Source organism: Thamnophis elegans, chromosome 12 (genome assembly GCF_009769535.1).
Source record: "Thamnophis elegans isolate rThaEle1 chromosome 12, rThaEle1.pri, whole genome shotgun sequence".
Taxonomy (NCBI): domain Eukaryota; kingdom Metazoa; phylum Chordata; class Lepidosauria; order Squamata; family Colubridae; genus Thamnophis; species Thamnophis elegans.
In genome coordinates, this window is record NC_045552.1 from 12961997 (window position 1) to 12983380 (window position 21384).

Below are 21384 nucleotides of genomic sequence, written 5' to 3' on the forward strand. Positions count from 1 at the left end.
TCTGTAGGATTCTGAGTTACACTTAAGAACGCAGCCAAAGGCCACAGAAGCTAAACCTGTTTATATAGCTAATGCTGGATGGGAGATGGCATTTTCCCCATGACAGCTGTCATTCAATTGAAAACAGAACTTTTACATTCACGTTCCCATGAGCTGACTGTGGTTTCTTACACTTGTTGTTGTTGTTAGCTGCGAAGTCATGTCTGACCCATCGTGATCTCATGAACAACATTCCTCCAGGCCTTCCTGTCCTCTACCATCCCCTGGAGTCCATGTAAGCTCACGCCTACTGCTTCGGTGCCTCCATCCAGCCACCTCATTCTCTGCCATCCCATTCTTCTTTTGCCCTCAATCGTCCCCAGCATCAGGCTCTTCTCTAGGGAGTCCTTCCTTCTCATTAGGTGGTCAAAGTATTTGAGTTTCCTCTTCTTACACTTCTTACACTTAGTTAAAGGTTAATCAAGGGATATCAAGAGCCGAGGTTAATCAAGAGCCGAGGTGGCGCAGTGGTTAAATGCAGCACTGCAGGCTACTTCAGCTGACTGCAGTTCAGCAGTTCGGCTGTTCAAATCCCACCAGGCTCAAGGTTGACTCAGCCTTCCATCCTTCCGAGGTGGGTAAAATGAGGACCCGGATTGTTGTTGGGGGCAATATGCTGACTCTGTAAACCGCTTAGAGAGGGCTGAAAGCCCTATGAAGCGGTATATAAGTCTAACTATTGCTATATCATAGAATGTTTGGGTGTGGGATAGAGATTCCTTCCTTGAGATTTTTCCAAGAATTGTGTTACTGTCACTAGAGATGGAATCCTATCCTGAAACACTGTTGGAGAGTTTCTCTTCTGGAAAAATTTGAACAAATGGTCTATCCAGTTTTTCCTATCCACAAATGTAGCAGAGAATTTGATTAACAGAGTTGGAAGGGACCTTGTAGGTCATCTAGTCCAACCCCCTGCTCAAGCAGGAGATCCTACACCATTTCTGATAAATGCCAGTCCAGTCTCTTCTTGAAAGTCTTCAGTGATGAAGCTCCCACAACTTCTGAAGTGAACTTCTGTTCCATGGGATGATTGTTCTCACTGTCAGAAAGTTCCTCCTTATTTCTAAGTTGAATCTCTCCAGTTTCCATCCATTATTCCTTGTCTGCCCTTTGCGTGCTTTGGAAATTATCTTGGTCCCTTCCTCCTCTCTGTGGCAGCCCCTCAAATATTGAAACTCTGCTATCGTGTCTCCCTCTCGTCCTTCTCTTCACTAAACTAGCCATGCCCAGTTCCTGCAACCGTTCTTCATATGTTTTAGTCTGCAGTCCCCTAAATTTCAACTGGCAACTTCGTGCCCAGATCAATTAAATACACCAGTAATTAGAATCCTTTAAGTTCCCAGAGAGATATCGTAATGAACAAAGATAATCTTCTTCACCCATTCAAAGCTACTTGTTATGCTCTTTAGAATCAGCTAGCAACGTTTCTTGTTCTTCTTCCATTCCCCTTTTCCTCCCCTAAACCTCATTCCAATTCATGTGACCAGGTTAATTGGGGAAATCACTGTTTGGCTCCGTACATATGATATTCCCTGCATCATACTGATTAAAGTGATCTCCAATTAAAAAGCCACTTGTCTGAATCTTTGGAGACCTGTCATGACAAATGTCATGGAACTAAGTAAAAGGATTCAGAAAATTATGTTCAGGGAGCTCTTGACTTACCACCATTTATTTTGTGATCATTCAAAGTTACAAACGGCACTGAAAAAAAAAAAAAAAGCAAGTTACGGCTGTTTTTCACTCAAACGTTTAAGCATCGCCATGGTCATGTGATCAAAATTTGGGTTGCTTGGCAACAGACTCATATTTATGACAGTTACAGTGTCCCTTTGGTGACCTTCTGACAAGAAAAGTCAATGGGGGAAGCCAGATTCACTCAACAACCACGTTATAAACTTGACACTGAAACATTTCACTTAACAACTGTGCCAAGGAAGATCGTCAAATGGGGCAAAACTTCCTCAACAGCTGTCTTGCTTAGCAGCAGAGATTTGGAGCTCAATTGTGGTCCTACGCCGAAGGCTACCTGCATGGAGCAGGTTGGTGTCTGTGTTGTTACCTAGCCTAAACTAGTTTTAAGCTAGTTTCTTTTTTTTTTAGGGACATGGTGGCTCAGTGGCGAAGACGCTGAGCTTGTTAATCAGAAAGGTCGGCAGTTAGGCGGTTTGAATCCCTAGCGCCGTGTAATGGAGTGAGTTCCCGTTACTTGTCTCAGCTTCTGCCAGCCTAACAGTTGGAAAGCATGTAAAAATGCAAGTAGAAAAATAGGAACCACCTTTGGTGGGAAGGTAACAGCGTTCCGTGTGCCTTCGTTGTTTAGTTATGCTGGACACATGACCACGGAGACGTCTTCGGACAGCGCTGGCTCTTTGGCTTTGAAACGGAGATGAGTACCGCCCCTTAGAGTCAGGAATGACTAGCACATATGTGCAAGGGGAACCTTTGCCTTAAACTAGTTTCCAAAATACAGACTATATTCAAGGCTTGGTCTACATAAATAATATAAATACACCAACATGCACAAAATGTTAGAGCTTGGATTAATATGATTCCTCTTCTTAAATGGCAGAGTGTATCACTTCCTTAAAACCCGGAGGCTCTTTTGCTCATTCGGCTGAAATTCTTGGATGTGCACTTCAAAGCTCTCCCTGTCCCTGTAGTTTATTTGGACTCTGTATTTTGTTTGTGTTCTCCTTTATTTCATTTGCCTTTTGCATTTTATTTGCATCTGGGCCTTCACTAGGCATCATCTCCTCCTGATGCAGTGAGTGATGAAATAGTCACTCAGGGCTACCTTGAAGACAAGCCATTCAGTTAGCATTCACACAACCAGTTTTATCTATCTCTATCTCTGTCTCTGTCTCTGTCTCTGTCTCTGTTTCTGTCTATCTTTCTGTCTGTCTGTCTGTCTATCTATCTATCTATCTATCTATCTATCTATCTATCTATCTATCTGTCATCTATCTATCTATCTATCTATCTATCTATCTATCTATCTATCTCTATCTATCTCTAATCTCTATCTATCTATCTATCTCTCTCTCTCTCTCTCTCTCTCTCTATCTATCTATCTCTAATCTCTATCTGTCTGTCTGTCTGTCTGTCTGTCTCTCTCTCTCTCTCTATCATCTCTCTCTCTCTCTCTCTCTCTCTCTCTCTCTCTCTCTCTCTCTCTCTCCCTCTCTCTCTCTCTCTCTCTAAATTTAAGCCAAGGGAATATGCATTGTGGATCTTGATCTTGGCATAAAGCTAAGAGGATTTCAATCCTTGGACTCTTCACCTGCTATCTATGTTGATAATAAAATCCCTATTTCTTCCACACTGAAGCAGGGTTGGTTTTTTTTTTTAAAAAAATGTGTGGTGAAATTTATGTATTTCTTTGTTTATTACATTTATTAAACGCCTCATAAAATAAATTCTCTCGGCATTGCACAATTCAATTAAAGGCAATAATAGTACAACAAAAACACAATAGATCAATAAAATTCAGTATAGCGTTAAAAAAAGAAAACCACCAGCCTATGGTACAGCTTGATAAACTACCATTAGGTACTAAAACTGTTTTTTTTTACCCTCTTAATCCTTCCAGTGGACTTAAATAATAAATCTTAAATGATTAGAAATGCTTGCTTTAGGATCAAAGAGGGAGGGTGCTTGTCTGGCCTTCTTTGTAGCAATATATCCTCTTTTCCCCAAAAATGGGGGCAGCAAATGCCATAAACCTTGGTTAGGGCTGTGGTACCAAAGGGAGCCTACCGTGTGTTTCCTCTTGTTGTGTTTAATTAATTCAGTGTCCCTGCAGAAGAGGAATTCACTTCCAAAGTGTTGTGAAGAAAGCGTAAAAATAAGTATAACGATTCCATTTTTGAAAAAAAAAAAAATCAGTGGAACAGAAGTTGCCTCCAGAAGTTGTGCATGCCCCAACACTGGAAGTCTTTAAGAAGATGTTGGATAGCCATTTGTCTGAAATGGTATAGGGTTCCCTGCCTAGGAAGGGGGTTGGACTAGAAGACCTCCAAGGTCCCTTCCAACTCTGCTATTGTATTATTATTGTATAATAGCTGTTCTGAGATGGAGCAGAATCACCGCCAAACTTCTCGTTCTGCTAATTATAGAGGATCCTGCTCACTCATTGCCGTAGAGGGCAAATACAGGTATTCCTCACCTTATGACCACATTTGGGACCAGAATTTCCATTGCTGAGCGAGCTGGTTGTTAAGCGAGTTGCGGCTGATTTTACACACCTTTGGACCATGTTTGTTAAGCGAAGCACAGCAGTTGTTAAGTGAATCGTAAGGTCATTGAGCAAATTTGGTCCCCCCCCCCATTGACTTTGCTTGTCGGACGCCAGTGGGAAAAGGTTGCGAGTGGGGATCCCGAGACCCTAGGACTGGGGTGTCAAACCCAAGGAGCGTGGGACAGATTCGGCCCATGATGTGGTTGGATCCGGCCCGTGGGGCGGTCCTGGAAAATACATGCTGGCCCCCATCGCTTCCAACACGAAGAAGAAACATAGGGCCAGCCTAGCTTTGACCCGGTTTACCCAATACAAGGAGGAAACATAGGCAGTTTGGGTAGTGGTGTCAAGCTGGCCAGGCCCACCCAATTGGTCACGCCCAACCATTCGGCCATGTCTTCCCGGCCTCCCAAGGTCAACCACCGTTCTGATGCATCCCTCAATGAAATTGAGTTTGACACCCTTTCCCTAAGACATTGTACTAACTGTTGGAAATATATGGCGGTTGCACACGACGGTGGGGATGCTGCGACAGCCGCAAGTGCGAGGACTGGTTGCTAGCAGCTTTTTTTTACAATGGAGTTGCCATTTTGAATGGTCCCTCAACCGATGGTCATAAGTCGAGGACTACCTGTATCCTTTCAGCACTGTTTTTACCTGCCTGAAAACCTTTGGTGAACTTTAAAGTTTTAAAGAGCAGGGGGTTGGACTGGAAGACCTCCAAGGTCCCTTCCAACTCTGTTATTCTGTTATAAAAAAAAAACATTGTAGGTCGTTTTAATCAATCAGTCACAACAGAGCTGGAAGGGACCTTGGAGGTCTTCTAGTTCAACTCCATGCTCAAGCAAGAGACCCTATACCAGTGTTTCTCAACCTTGGCAACTTGAAGATGTCTGGACTTCAACTCCCAGAATTCCCCAGCCAGCGAATGCTGGCTGGGGAATTCTGGGAGTTGAAGTCCAGACATCTTCAAGTTGCCAAGGTTGAGAAACACTGCCCTATACCATTTCAGACATGTCCACCCTCTTAAAAACCTCCCTGGATGAAGCAGACACAATTTCTGAAGGCAAGCTGTTCCACAGATTAATTGTCTTCACTATTAGGAAGTTTCTCTTCAATCCCAGGTTGCTCCTCTCCTTGATTCGTTTCCATCCATTGTTTCTTGTTTTCCTTCTGGTGCTTTGGAAAATAAGTTCTTTGTGGCAGCCCTTCCAAATACTGGAATACTGCTACCGTGTCACCCCTTGGCCTTCTTTTCTCTAAACCAGCCAAGCCCAGTCCCTGCAACCTTTCTTCATATGTTTTAGTCAGTGGTGGGATTCAAAGAATTTAACAACCGGTTCTCTGCCCTAATGACCATCTGGGTAGGTGGGGCTCGGTGGTCATGTGACTGGGTGGGCATGGCCAACTCAACATCACTCACGTTGATGGGCGCTTCGCCTTAGCTGTGACAATGTAATAAGGGTTAACCGGAGAGGCAGTTTCTGTAAGCAGGGCAATAAAGATTATGCTAGAAACAACACCGGAATGTTTCCTTCCTGCCTTCCTTACAGGATTAGCCCTGTAAAGTGGAAAAAACAAAACAAAATGAGATTTCTTCCAACAACCAGTTCTCCGAACTGCTTAGAAAGTTACCAACCGGTTCTCCCGAATAGGTGCGAACTGGCTGAATCCCACCACTGGTTTTTAGTCTCCAGGCCTTTAATCGTTTCCACCCAAAGACAATCTGGCAAAAGTACCCATTGAATCTGTGTCCTGATTGAGGGGTGGTGGTGGTCTCTAAGAGGTAACCTTCCTCTATGGCAGGAGTGGCCAACTATGGTATAACATTATGACTTGTGGACTTCAACTCCCAGAATTCCTGAGCCAGCATGGTGGGAAACCATGTTATGCTAGCTGAGGAATAAAAAAATACTTTTTGCAGAACCAGTGGCCTTGTGCCAGGACAAAAATTCCGGCAGTTTCCAGAGCATGAAACATCCTTCTCTCACCAAGTTTAGAGTCTTTAGAGGACTTCCCCCACCTCCCCTGAATGGTTGTACATGATGGAAGAGGATGATTGTTTGTTCCCATGTTTCTCACTGTTACTCAGCAGACAACACGGCCTGGGGAATGCTACGTGGGTGTTGCTTAGGTGGAGAACACCCTTCTCCTCTTCCCTCTTTCTCTGAGTCAGAAGAAGACTCCCCAGCCAAAGCCTGCCATCCAGACTCAAAAATAAAAATAATTGTGCTGTGGTATGGCGGTGGCAACGATGCTGGGCTCCCCAGGGTGAGATCATCTCCATCCCTGCCCCTCAGGACTGGAGTACCAGATCTCTTGGTACGGTAGATTCCGTGCCAAGAGCAAATCATCTTCTTGCCATCCAATTAATTAAACTTGAGGTCCTCACCCTTCCCTTCTGATGAAAGAAATGTCCTTCTGGGTTCAGCTCCAAGTGGGGAAAAAGACACTGGAGACGTGGAGGCTGCTTGGAAAGATGGTTTTAATGGTGGACAGGACCACATGGCTTGAGCCCTGAACAGAAAAGGTGATCACATGCTTCAATGTTGGTGGAGAAGAAGAGAAGGGCTGAAGGAGGGGCTTGCTAGGCTTTTTATAACCTGTTTAGTCCCACCTCTCTGTTTCCTGTTCCTGTGTAAGAAATGTATTCTGATTGGTTGTCAGACTCCCATGGGGCCATGCAGGGGCTACTCTCTGGGCTGTGTTTTGAATCCAGGTATGGATGAGTTCTCAGATGCCATGTGGTCAGTTGAGTAAAGTTCCAACATTCCTTCCCCCTGCAGCTGCAGTGGAGAAGTCTTTATTATGTAAAAGGGACTAGCCTGGCCTTCTCAATGGCCCATTAACAGTGGGGATGGGCAGGAAGCTACAGGCAACTATTCTGTCTTTTAAAACATGTTTCTTTCTTTTCACATCCAGAGAAATATTCTGCCTTTTCAATATTTCCTAGGATATTTCATTTTTCTGGGAGAGGGCTGGGTGATAACTTCCCACACTTCTCTGCTCTCATTCTTCTGGCCCAACCACCAGTGCCTACGCAGCTCTTCGTGGAGGCCATGCGTCCTAGTTTGTCTCCTCTTAAGGCCCATTCCTGCTCTCTCGTCAATCATAATTTTGGAGCTAAACATCTCTAAACCCTCCACCATAATTTCATTTTTTTTTTTTTGCCTAAATGGAAAAGTTTGTGAACTATAAGTTTTCATGACATGTGCAAGTGGCAAGTGAAAAGGACGGCTACCCAACCCTAATCATACTCATTTTTTTTTCTCAAAAGCCAAAGTTTACTTGCAAAGAAAGGGGAGCTACAAAAGGCTTCCCACGAATAGAAGAATTGGGTACATATAAAAGGACATATGATTGGGCTCAGTGGCTAAAACACTGAGCTTGTCGATCAGAAAGGTTGGCAGTTCGGCAGTTCGAATCCCTAGCGCGCATAATAGAGCGAGCTCCCGTTACTTGTCCCAGCTTCTGCCAACCTAACAGTTCAAAAGGACGTCAAAATGCAAGTAGAAAAATAGGGACCACTTTTGGTGGGAAGGTAACAGTGTTCCATCTGCCTTTGATGTTGAGTCATGCCAGCCACATGACCACGGAGACGTCTTTGGACAGCGCTGGCTCCTTGGCATTGAAATGGAGATGAGCACCGCCCCCTGGAGTCTGGAACGACTCACACATATGTGCGATGGGAGCCTTTGCCTTTACCTAAAAGGACATATATGTAGCTTGAAATGAGGGGTCCTTGGTGCTCTCTGAGCTTGGCTGTTTCCTTGTAGACATTTCATTATCCTAGGTAAGATAGCAGTGTTGATGTTACCTAATTTAGGTAATGAAATGTCTGCTAGAAAACAACCAAGCTCAGAGATCATCAAGGACTCCTCAGAAGCGCTGGGTTCCCACCACGGTTAGCCAAGGCAATTAAAACTTGAGTCACTGCATTGATACAATTTGAATATGTTGGTTATTTTTAAATGTGGTTTGCTTTATTATGTCTTAGTGTGTTGTGCATATCCACCCTGTTTATTTAGTTTACATATTAAGGTACTATAAACTGACAGAATAATTAATTCAGTAATCAAGTTAAATTTGTTATATGAACACAGCTGCTGAGTATTTTTTTTTTTTAAAGATTTTTTTTAAAAAAAAATAAAAGCATTCATACATCTCAATTCGTAACAACTTACTCCTGGCCAATGCGAAGGAGAAAAATATGTTAAAATACTAATAGCAAATCCAAATCTAATAAAATAACAAAGCAGGAAACATATCTCAATCAATTAGTTTTTGAAATAGAGCGCCTTAAATTCCTCGTGGCATTAAAATATTTTAACTTTGTTCAGTGCCTGGAGTTCAATCCTGACCAGTTGACCCAACCTTCCATCCTTTCGAGGTGGGTAAAGTGAGGAGCCAGATTGTTGGGGACAATAGGCTGACTCTGTAAACCGCTTAGAGAGGGCTGTAAAAGCACTGTGAAGCGGTATATAAGTCTAAGTGCTATTGAATATTTCCTCTAGACTGGTCTGCAGGAGCACGATGGAGCTAAATTGAAGCATCTGTCCAAAGGTTTTCATTGCATGTTCTCTTTGCAAAGTGTTGTTGCAGCCTATAAGAAAACACAATGCAGCCTGTTCAGGTCCTCAACTTACGAATACAATTGAGCTCCAAATTTCCGTTCCTGGCTGAGACATTTGTTAATTGAGTTTTGCTCCGTGTTACGACCTTTCTTGCTACTGTTGTCAAGTGAATCACTGCAGTGGTGAGTTTAGTAATGTAGTTGTTAAGCAAATCTGGCTTCCCCGTGGATTTTGCTTGTCAGAAGATCGCAAAAGAGGATGACGTGGTCCCTGGACGGTCATAAATATGAGTCAGATGCCAAGCGTCGGAATGTTGTTCCGGTGTCTGTCAGGATGCTGTAATGGTTGTAAGTGTGAAAAATGGCCCTAAGTCCCTTTTTTCAGCGCCGTTTTAACTTCCAATGGTCACCGCGCGAACTGTTCTAAGTTCAGGACTACCTATAGTCTTCGCCACAGGGGATTGCCAATAACAGTCAGGGCAAGAGATGTTGTTTGGCTGTGGCTCCATTCTGAAAATAAGACTCTCCCAGCTAATAAGCCCAATCAGGCTTTTGAGCGCATGTGCTAAAATAAGCCCTCCCCTCAAAATAAGCCCTCCCTGAAAATATTGCAACAGGGCAGCAGCCATGAGGTGACCACACTCACTGCCTCCTGCACCTCAAAAATAATAAGACCTCCCCAAAAATAAGACCAAGCGGGTTTTTTGGGGGGGGTCAAAAGAAAATAAGACCCTGTCTTATTTTTGGGGAAACATGGTACTCTTGTTATGCTTCTCACAGGAGTTGCGTTGCCTGGGTTATACAAGTTGCGTCATGCTTGAGTGGATTGGCCCAGTACACCGAGCCACTCTTAGAAAGTATTGTCGCTTCTCTTTCCAGGCCTTCCCTTGGCTCTCCTCAGAGCAGCTGGCGGGCTGTCAGGTTCGACAGAAATGTGGAGTCCCCATGCAGCTCTTCTGCCGGCTGCCTGTGATGCACTGTCACCTCCATCATGCTTTTGTGTAGTTCTTGGTGTCTTGCATTTCTTTCTGAAGAGGCCATGGGGGGGGGGCAGCGAGGAGAGAGGGGGAGAGCATCCCTTTGCAAGAAACAGCCTCTGGCAGTTCTCCTCATGCATAAAATGAAGGCATTGCTGTGGCTTTTTCTGCTTCATGGCGGGGAGGGAGGAAAAAAAGGGAGCGGAACCAACTATTGGCAATTGGTAATTGAATTGAATTGAATTGAATGTATTGCATTTATATGCCACCCTTTTCCCCGAAGGGGACTCAGGGCGGCTCACAATCCAAGTCAGGGAAGGGGGTACAGATAAGGGATAAAAAAGACGAACAGAACAATACACAATTTAAAAGCACACAACAACCATACCATTCGAGGGGGGGGGGCAAAAGCTCTTTAGCCCCAGGCCTGTCGGAACAGCCAGGTTTTAAGGGCTTTGTGGAAGGCGTGGAGGGTGGTGAGGGTTCGAATCTCCACGGGGATTCGAATATGCCGCCCAATATATGCCGCCCAATCCCGTAGGACTCTGGGCGGCTTACAGAAACAAAAATAAAAGTAAAAGTTAAAATAAAGAAGAGATACAATTAAAAACACACACACACCAAACATTCCGTTTAAGTGGGGCTGGACCTTGATCAACAGCCCCAGGCCTGGTGGAACAGCCAGGTTTTGGTGGCTTTTCGGAAGGCCGAGAGAGTGGGAAGGGTCCGGATCTCTACGGGTAGATCGTTCCACAGGGCCGGAGCAGCTACAGAGAAGGCCCTCCCCCGGGGAGTCGCCAGCCGGCATTGTCCGGTCGACGGCACCCGGAGAAGGCCCAACCTGTGAGATCTTATTGGTCTTTGGGAGGTATGTGGCAGGAGGCGGTCTGTCAGATATCCATTTTATAAACCATTTTCACAATCCTGGATCTTTCATGGAAGTTACCGGAGTCGGTTCCGTGGAGCTGTGGCATGCCTAAATAGGAAGTACCAGCTGCCACCGTGCCTCCACTCTTTGCCTCAGTCTAGATCAGGATTGTCAAACTCGATTTCATTGAGGGTGGCATCAGGGTTGTGTTTGACCTTGGGGGGAGCAGCTGGCCAGGGTGGATGTGGCCAGCTGGACGTCACTCGTGTCAGAGGCCCCTGTGGTGGCCCGAGCACCCTACCAGCGAAAACGGGCTCCCGAGCTCCGTTTTTAGCTGCGATGGCCTCCTGCAGCTAACTGAGGTGAAAACGGAACTTAGGAGGGGCCACGTGCAACCCTCACAAGCTCTTATTTCTGGCTGCGACGGCTTCCTGCAACCCTCTGTCAACGAAAACAGAGCTTGGGGGGGGGGGGTGGCCCTGCACGTGGCCCTCTCCAAGCTCGATTTGCTCTGATTGAAGCACCACGGGCTGGTCCTTTGCTGTTTCCTGGGCAGCCCCGTGGGCCATATCTAAGCACCCTGAGGGCCGGATTCGGCCCCCGGGCTTTGAGTTTGAAACCCCTGGTCTAGATCTTTGGATGCTTTCTGATGCTTCTTTTTAATAAGTCTTTATTTAAAGTCAGGTTCTCTGGCTTGCACCACCACCCTGAAAAAAAATGTAGAGAAGAGGACAAAATTGGATTGCCAGTACACTAATGTTGACAAAAGTGGGTTATTCATAGATATTTATTAGATTGTAGTTGAGGAACAGATCGCTGCTTTTCTGGCAAAGAGGAAGATTTTCTCTTCACTAGCATCCAGTAGGTTTTAAGGTTGGGATGGTCAAGAGATATCTGCGGGGTCAGAACCCAAAGGTGTTTTTTTTTAATTGAATTTTTTTAAAAAAAAAGTTTTACAAATATATGCCTCCCCCCCCAACCCAACTACCCCCTCCCCAACCTCCCAGAGCAAATACAGGGCATAAACATTAACATCCATATTCTAAAATAAGCTAACAGACTTTAGCATCATCCCTCACTTGTACTTCAACTCCCCTTTTGTAAAGCTAACTTTAAGCAAATTGTATCCTTCCTTGCTCATTCACTCATAAGCTATCTGGAATTTCTTAGTCCCATATTTATTCTGAATATAGTCAATCCATCTTCTCCATTCCAGCTTATATTTCCTCATCTGAATGGTCCTTAAGATATGCTGATATTTTAGCCATCTCTGCTAAGTTTGTTACTTTTAGTGTCCATTCTTGAATAGTAGATAATTCTTCCTTCTTCCAGTACTGCACCACCAATAGTCTTCCTGCCGTTGTAAGGTTCAAGGCGCTTTTTAATGAGGCAATTGGACTTCCTTGTTTTTTCTTTGAAGACGTTTCATTTCTCATTCAAGAAGTTTCTTCTGCTTTGACAGGTTTGTGGGGAATGGAAGGATTTATATTCCTTGCAGACAGCTGGTCATTTGCCTCCTTTTACAGGGTCATTGAGGCCACCTGGAGCTTTATCTATGTCCACAGGGTCTCCTGAGGACCCAGATTGTTGGTGGCAACAGGCTGACTCTGTAAACCACTTAGAGAGGGCTGTAAAAGCACTGTAAAGCAATATATAAGTCTTAAGTGCTACTGCTATGTACCTCAAGAGGAAGATAGGGAGAAGGTGATTTGTGCTGGTTTATGACTGAGACAGGCTCAATTCTCCCACGAATGAATGTTGACCCTTTTTCTCGTTGTTTTTCCAAGGATGGCTTGTAATTTCTTTGATCCACCCTCTCTGCCTTACCTGTTGTCTTACCATTCTTCTACTTCCCTCAACCGTGTCCCTCCTAATCTTTTTGAAAGGCAGCAAGTTCAGAAAAAGGGGAGATTTATTTTTAAAGATAGGCAGCCCACCTTGATCTTGTTCACGCTCCTTTCGGCGTCGGGTTTAAAACTGCTTTGGTCCTCTGGGTCACATTGGGGGGGGGGAAGCCTTTTGCAACCTGGTGCCCTCCAGATGTGTTGGGAGTGGAGAATTCCCCCTGAATTCCCAGATGCCCTGGGGGAAATCAAGCAGGGCTTAATCTGAGCTAGATTTTCAGGGCCGGCGTGGCATTGGATCCAGGAAGAGAACTCCAAACAGGAGAATTTAGCTTCTGTCTAAAATGGAAAGGTTTGAAGCATGCATCAGGCTGGTGAATTTATTAGACCCAGCATCTGAGCTTAGTGCCTGAGTTCAGAGCCGTGTGTGTGTGTGTGTGTGTGTGTGTGTGTGTGTGAGAGAGAGAGAGAGAGAGAGAGGGAGAGAGGGAGGGAGGGAGGGAGGGAGGGAGGGAGGGAGAGCGAGAGAGAAATGGAGAAGAGGTAGGGAGGTAGGGAGAGAGAGAGTGATAGATAGATAAATAGATAGATAGATAGATGATAGATAGATAGATAGATAGATAGATAGATAGATAGATAGATAGATAGATAGATAGATAGATAGATAATTGGCACATCTGCAGGGAGGGGGGAAGTAGAATGTTAAAAGGTCTCTGCTTAAAATCCTGCCTCCATTTATTTATTGGTAAAATTCATTAGCTGCCCATCTTACCGTGCCGTAACTCTGAGCAGCTTACAATATTAAAATATAGAACTACATCCAGCCTAATAAGACAAATACAACAATATTTTAAAAAAAACCAACCTAGCTAAAAAGATAAGCAGGGAAGGAGTATGAGGAGGATGGGGAGAAGGTGGGAATCTTCTGTCAATCCATCAAAAAAACCTTCCCCCAATGTGAACCCCTCTGTTGGAGCCTAAAGCCCCAACCCAAGTGTTTAAGCTCTTACAGAAGGTCAGGAGGGTTGGGCCAATCTCACGGGGTGGGGGAGATGTTGCAAAGGGCAGGCACAATGGCAGGAAAGGCTCTTCGCCTGGACCCCGCCAACTGGAATACTGTGGCCAAGGGGGCCCCGCAGCAATATTATTGGTGGAAGTGATTCGTTAAATCTTCCTTGCTACGTGCCACACATTTTTGAGATACCCAGAAGAACTGCTCTTCCTGGGAAGGCTGGTAAATCCAACTAGCATTTGTACAAGGGACCGGTGCATATCTCTTGGCCCCTGCTGAAGTTAGTGGGACGGAAGGGGAAGGCACTCATTTTAGTTGCCGCTCTCTGATCTCCCCCCTCCCCCAAGTCTCTCCTCCCCCCTCCTCCTCCTCATTCTTCCTCTTCTTTTTCTTCTTCCTCCTCCTCCTCCTCCTCTTCTTCTTCCTCCTCCTCCTCCTCTTCTTCTTCTTCCTCCTCCTCCTCTTCTTCTTCCTCCTCCTCCTTCTTCCTCCTCCTTCCTCCTCCTCCTTCCTCCTCTTCTTTCTTCCCTCCCTCCCTCCCTCCTCCTCCTCCTCTTCTTCTTCTTCCTCCTCCTCCTCTTCTTCTTCCTCCTCCTCCTCCTTCCTCCTCCTTCCTCCTCCTCCTTCCTCCTCTTCTTTCTTCCCTCCCTCCTCCTCCTCCTCTTCTTCTTCTTCCTCCTCCTCTTCTTCTTCCTCCTCCTCCTTCCTCCTCCTCCTTCCTCCTCCTCCTTCTTCCTCTTCTTTCTTTCCTCCCTCCCTCCTCCTCCTCCTCTTCTTCCTCCTCCTCCTTCTTCCTCCTCCTTCCTCCTCCTCCTTCCTCCTCTTCTTTCCTTCCATCCTTCCTCCCTCCCTCCTCCTCCTCTTCTTTTCTTCTCCTTCTCCTGGGTTTCCAAGTTGGCGTGCCTCGTCTCCTGCACTGCGGGATGGAAAGAGTTAACAGCGAGGCCCTACCTGCTATTGCATTTTAAAGATGCCGAGATGAAAGCCCATAATTTATTCTCCCCACACACGAAGGAGCAATTAGTTCTAAACACGGCTTAATCAGTCAGCGAGAGATTGATTTCTGTAGACTTGGATTTGGTGGCTGCTGGCAGAGTGCCAGCCTGCAAGCAGTCTCCAAATAAATGAAGTGCAGAGAAGCAAGCCATTCCATAATATGATCTATGGGCCTCTGTAACTTTCTTGCCTGCTCATTAGTATGCCTCTGGACAAAGGGACAGATCCAAACTCTGCAGTCGCCTCACCAGCCTCTCGCAGGGCGATTTTCGACCCCTGTGCCTCCTTCCAGCCCATCCCCCTGTCTGTATGTGCAATTCGCTTAGTACATTCAGCCCAGCAGCTGCCTTCGGCCAGTTCCGGACAACAACCAGAACAAAAGGAACACTCAACACACAGCAGACACCAAAGAGCTGATAGGTGTCAGCTTCGGGGTTCCATAAAACTCTGCATCAAACACAGTGGAGAGAGAGAGAGAGAGAGAGAGAGAGAGAGAGAGAGAGAGAGAGAGAGAGAGAGAGAAAGATTGGAGAGAGAGAGAGTGATTGGAGAGAGAGTTTAGAGAGAGAGAAAGAGAGAGAGAAATTGAAGAGAGAGGGAGGGAGAGGGAGAGAGAGGGGAGAAAGATTGGAGAGAGAGAGAGAGAGAGAGAAAGATTGGAGAGAGAGAGTGATTGGAGAGAGAGTTTAGAGAGAGAGAGAGAGAAAGAGAGAGAGAAATTGAAGAGAGAGGGAGGGAGAGGGAGAGAGAGAGGAGAGAGAAAGATTGAAGAGGGAGAGAGAGAGTGATTGGAGAGAGAGTTTGGAGAGAGAGAAAGAGAGAGAAAGAAATATTGGAGAGGGAGAGAGAGAGTGATTGGAGAGAGAGAATTTAGAGAGAGAGAGAAAGAGAGAAAAAAGATTGGAGAGAGAGAGAGAGAAAGAAATATTGGAGAGGGAGAGAGAGAGTGATTGGAGAGAGAGAGATTGGAGAGAGAGAGAAAGAGAGAAAAAAGATTGGAGATAGAGAGAGAGAGAAATATTGGAGAGGGAAAGAGAGAGTGATTGGAGAGAGAGTGATTGGAGAGAGAAAGAGAGAAAGAAAGATTGGAGAGGGAGAGAGAGAGTGATTGGAGAGAGAGAAAGTTTAGAGAGGGAGAGAAAGATATTGGAGAGGGAGAGAGAGTGTGATTGGACAGAGAGAGAGAAAGAAAGATTGGAGAGGGAGAGGGAGTGATTGGAGAGAGAGAGTTGAGAGAGAGAGAGAAAGAGAGAAAGAAATATTGGAGCGGGAGAGAGAGTGATTGGAGAGAGAGATTGGAGAGAGAGAGAAAGAGAGAAAGAAAGATTGGAGAGGAGAGAGAGAGTGATTGGAGAGAGAAAGAGTTTAGAGACAGAAAGAGATAGAAAGAAATATTGAAGAGGGAGAGAGAGAGTGGTTGGAGAGAGAGATTAGAGAGAAAGAGAAAGAGAAAGAGAGAAAGAAAGATTTGAGAGAGAGAGAAGCATAGAAAAATATTTGCAAAAACCTTGACTTCTATGTACAGGAAGTCTTCAGCTTACAACTGTAATCAAGCCCAAAATTTATGTTGCTAAGTGAGTCATTTACAGTGAGTGTTGCCCATTTCATGACCTTTCCTGCCACAATTGTGAAGTCAATCACTGCAGTTGTGACGTTAGTAACAGGGTTGTTGAGGGAATCTGGCTTCCCTCAGTGAACCATTGACTTATCAGAAGGTCGTAAAAGAGAATCACATGACCCTGGGACACTGCAACCGTCATAAATATGAGTCAGTTGCCGAGAGTCTGAGTTTCGATCACGTGACCACGGGGAGGCTGAAACGATCACGTTCTTTTCTCAGTGCCGTCATAAGTTTGAACCATTACTAAATAAACTTAAGTCAAGGACTGTCTGTTTCACCCATTGTTGTATAAACCTGAGCTCAGTTTATCCCGTTAAGGTCAGTGCTTCTTCACCTTGGCCATTTTAAGAGGTGTGGACTTCAGCACGGCTGGCTGGAGAATTCAGGGTGTTGTGCTAGACAATTTTAACTTTTCATCTTTTAAAAGCATTGAAGTCCAGAAGGATATGAAAGTGGAAAGAGGGATACTTGCTTTAATCTCAGAAGGCAGAATATGAACGGTCGGGATTTGGGCCACCGAAGTTAGCTGCAAAAATAGCAGCAGGATAGAACTTTCTGGAAGTCCAGAATTTGGTCACCTCTTAGTACTGCGACAGTTTGATCTTTCTTTATTTCTCACTAAATATTCCCCTAACGAGCCGAAGGCAATCGTGGCATGAAGTGAAGGATTCATCATAAAGACCCTTGAGAAAGTTATATTCCGTTTTCTTTTTTCTTTCCTTTTTTTATACTTCATGTTTCTCGACCGCCTCTCTCCCTCACGGAAAGGTTGGGTCAGTGATTTTATTTATATGCTACGCTTCCTAAAAACAAAACAAAAAAAGCCCAGCATGCCAAATTGATGGCAATTTTATTTTAATTTATTCTATTCACTAAGCAACCTAGCATGGCAACTGAAGTTGAGAAACAAGAGTTGGCTCTCTGCATAGTTTTAACCCCGGGGAAAGATCTTAAAAATGGTTATCCCTCCATAGCCAGCTTATTAACTTCCCAAACATTCAAAATCAGCTAAGTCTTGTCTTTTCAAGCAAGTAGAATTGCACAAAAAAAAGGTTGTTACATGTCTGGTGAAGCTGATGCTTGCATATTGGTTGCTGTCTTTGCTCCACTGATATTTGTTTATTTGATTTATTTATTTGTATCCTGCCTTTATTGTTTTTTATAAATATCTCAAGGGGGCAATCACACCTAGCATACCTTTCTTCCTCTAACTCAGTGTTTCTCAACCTTGGAAACTTGAAGATGTCCGGACTTCAACTCCCCAGAATTCCCCAGCCAGCGAATGCGAATGCTGGCTGGAGAATTCTGGGAATTGAAGTCCGGACATCTTCAAGTTGCCAAGGTTGAGAAACACTGCTCTAACTTTTCCCGCAATAACAGCCCTGTGAGCGAGTTGGGCTGAGAAAAGGATGATTGGCCCAAAGTCACCCAGTTGGCTTTCATGCCTAAAGTGGGATTAGAATTCCCAGTCTCCTGGTTGATTGGGCCAAAGTCATTCCGCCGGTTTCATGCCTAAAGCGGGACTAGAACTCCCAGTCTCTTGATGATTGGCCTGGAGTCACCCAGCCAGCTTTCATGCCTAAGGCGGGATTAGAACTCCCAGTCTCCTGATGATTGGGCCAGAGTCACCCAGGCAGCTTTCATGCTTAAGGCGGGATTAGAACTCCCAGTCTCCTGATGATTGGCCCGGAGTCACCCAGCCAGCTTTCAGGCTTAAGGCGGGATTAGAACTCCCAGTCTCCTGATGATTGGCCCGGAGTCACCCCAGCCAGCTTTCAGGCTTAAGGCGGGATTAGAACTCCCAGTCTCCTGATGATTGGGCCAGAGTCACCCAGCCAGCTTTCATGCTTAAGGCGGGATTAGAACTCCCAGTCTCCTGATGATTGGCCCGGAGTCACCCAGCCAGCTTTCAGGCTTAAGGCGGGATTAGAACTCCCAGTCTCCTGATGATTGGCCCAAAGTAAACGAACTGTTGTAAGTTGAGGCCTACCTGCATGACATAATGCAAGAGAAGATCATAGCCAATCATGTTCCCACTGTTACCAAGAATACGACTCAAGGACACCTCTAGAAAGTCCCCAGGAGTTTAAGTCGAGTTTGGCTTCAAGGAGATTTGACTATAATCATGTTAACGGAATATTTAATTTAGTTAATTAGAGGCTTATTAAGTTTATAGCTGATTTATTTATTTTTATCCTGGCCATTTCCCAATCTTCGTTTCAGTGCATCCCATTTTGAGCAGGGTGCTGTTTTTTATATCCCAAATGTGTCTCTCGATTTGAGAAAAGTGGGGCTCTCTGCTAATCCCAAGCAGAACTGAAAAAGTTTGGCGCATGTCAGCTGTAAAGCCAGGGGACGGGTAGCTTTTTAAGGGGTGGGGGGTAGAAAGCAGAAAGAATGGCAAGTAGGAGATGTGAGGATTGCTTCTGGCCAACAGTGATAGATTTTTTTCTTCTTCTTCCTCTTTTGGTCTTGTTTTGCTTGCAGAATTCGATCCGGCACAACCTGTCCTTGCACACCCGCTTCATCCGCGTGCAAAACGAAGGCACCGGCAAAAGTTCCTGGTGGATGCTGAACCCCGAAGGTGGCAAAACTGGGAAGACGCCCCGCCGACGAGCCGTCTCCATGGACAACAACAGCAAGTTCCTGCGGATCAAAGGCAAAGCCAGCCGGAAAAAGCAGAGCCAGACTGCTCAGGAACGAGGAGAGGAAAGCCCAGCGAGCCAGCAGGCCAAATGGTCAGAGAGCCCCACCTCCCACGCCGGCGAGGAATATGACGCTTGGGCTGACTTCCGGACACGGGCCAACTCCTCGGCCAGCACGCTGAGCAGCCGCCTCTCCCCCATCATGGCCAACCATGAGCCGGATGATCTGGAGGAGGATGATGGGACCCCCTCCTCCCCGCTGATGTACCCCAGCCCTTCGAGCACCCTCTCCCCTTCCCTGAATGCCCGCTGTTCAGTGGAGATGCCCAGGCTGACCGACCTCACTGGTACCATCAACCTGAACGAGAGCCTGGGGGAGAGCCTTCTCGATGACCTGCAGGACAACTACAGCATGAGCCCAGCCCAGCCGCTTTCTGCCGGAGGACTTCGGCCCAGGACCTCCAACTTTGGCTTCAGCTCCAAGTGCTCCTCCGTGGGGGCAGGAGGTGGGGGAGGGGGAGGAGGCGGGAACACCTACTCTGGGACTATTTATAGCCAGCCCGCCATGAGCATCATGCGCCGTCTGCCCATGCAGACCATCCAAGAGAACAAGCAGGCCACTTTCGTCCCCATGAATTCCTACCGCAACGCCTCGTTGCAGGACCTGCTCTCCTCCATTTCCTACGCGCACAAGGAGGGGGAGCCGCACCTGCCCCCGGCCAGCAGCATGGGCCTGCCTCGCGGCCACAGACCAAACGCCCTGGTGTGTAGCGGTGGGGGTGGAGGTGGAGAGATAGGGTTGGTTCCCTACCCTCCCCACTCGTCCTCCCTCATGAAGAGCAACACGTTATACCACCACCCGTTGCCAGCTGGCCATCACCCTCCTCTTAACAACAGTGCCTTACCGTCTCCGATCAGCCTTATGAGCCTGCCCGGTGACACTTGCAGCATGGTGAACATGCCTCACCACGGGCATCTCCATTCCTACGTCAGCAACCAGGGGGCGCACATGAGCTTGCTAGATTCCTTGCAGGGACCTTACCCAGAAGCCATGCACACCCCTGTTTTGAGTCAGGACAGATTCCCAGCCGATCTAGACTTGGACATGTTCAACGGGAGCTTGGAATGCGATGTGGAGTCCATCATCCTCAATGACTTCATGGACAGCGACGAGATGGACTTCAACTTTGACTCGGCTCTTCCGCCACAAAACGGTCTCAATGTGGCCCCTTTGCCCAGTGCCCCACAGCCCAGCAATCAAAGCTGGGTACCTGGGTGAGGCCCGTTCAGGCTGCTCAGGCCCAGCAATGAGTGGGGCAAAGAGGGTCTTGGGGAAACAGAACTCTTTCCTCCATCATTCAGCCCTGCTCTTCTACTTCTACTTCTTCTTCTTCTGTTCTTTGCCTTCATTTCTTCAGCCAGGCTAGAGCCATCTGTTGAAACTTGACAACGACACTACACTACACATGCACGCACACATGCACACACAATCGCACACACACACACACACAAAACACACACACACACACACACACAATGTAGGGTAAAATGTTTTGACAGGTACCGGCGGCTTCCCGCCTTGTGCCAGGTGTATTGTGCAGTAAGTCGGATCTGTCTTTGATGTGTGCAATAGGCACAACTTAGCCATGGCATTGCAAAGTCGCTTCCCCTTTCCCCCCCTCCCTCTCTCCCTCCCTGGGCATTTGCACTATTGCACAGAAAGAGGGAACAGGTGATCTGTGACCTGAAGAACAGACTAGAGCTATTGCCAAGCATTCGTGCTGACTTAGAGCAGGGGTCCCCAGCCCCTAGTCCGTGGACCGGCCCTGGGCCGTGGCATGCCAGAAACTGGGCCACGCAAACAAATGAAGCCCCATCCCGTGGGATGCAGGCAGTACATGAAACCACACCCCCTCCGGTCCGTGGGAAAACCTCTCCATGGAACCACTTCCTGGTACCCAAAAGGTTGGTGGCCTCTGACTTCGATGGCTTCCATACAAAGGTTTTAGAACAAGTTTTCTGCTGGCTTCCCACTTTCCTAACTATCTAAATTCTGATTTGATTTCTTCTTCTCCTCGCTAATTCCTTGCCCGTATATGGCCCCCATTTTATGCAGCGGCCAACAGCAACAGGGAAGAATTAACTTCTGGTGTGAAACCTAGGTTTATCATGCAATAGCTCCATTATATCTCCATCCTTTTAGCCGAATTGCTGAGGATTTGCTCAACAGGTAGGAAAAATTAGATCTGAGGCATATGTGGCATGGCTGGCGCAGAAAGAACACAACAACAACAACAACAACAACAACAACAACAACAACAACAACAACAACATGGGTTTGATTGCTATAAATCTAGCCACTGACTCTGCATTGCCCAGTAGACATGGGGGTAACAGGAACTGAACTCGTCAACGTTGCTCATTTTTGTGCTCATTTTCAATGCCATCTGGGTTTGCAATGGAAGCAGCTTGCAGGATGAAATGTGCATGCACGTGGCCATGTGGGAGAATGGGCCCTAATACCATTTGCTCCGGCATACAAATATGTGCAGTTTGCCCTTACCCATGA

At 46.3% G+C, this 21384-nt stretch overlaps 1 protein-coding gene across 1 annotated transcript in view; it reads left to right on the forward strand.

Annotated features, from left to right (window-relative positions):
• FOXO6 (forkhead box O6) overlaps positions 1–20094 on the forward strand; it is a 143668-nt gene extending 123574 nt beyond the window's left edge. Inside the window, exon 2 of the mRNA XM_032228444.1 lies at positions 18658–20094. Within this exon, the coding sequence (XP_032084335.1) occupies positions 18658–20094 (1437 nt within the window). The remainder of the gene's footprint in view (positions 1–18657) is intronic.
• The last annotated feature ends 1290 nt before the right edge of the window (positions 20095–21384 follow it).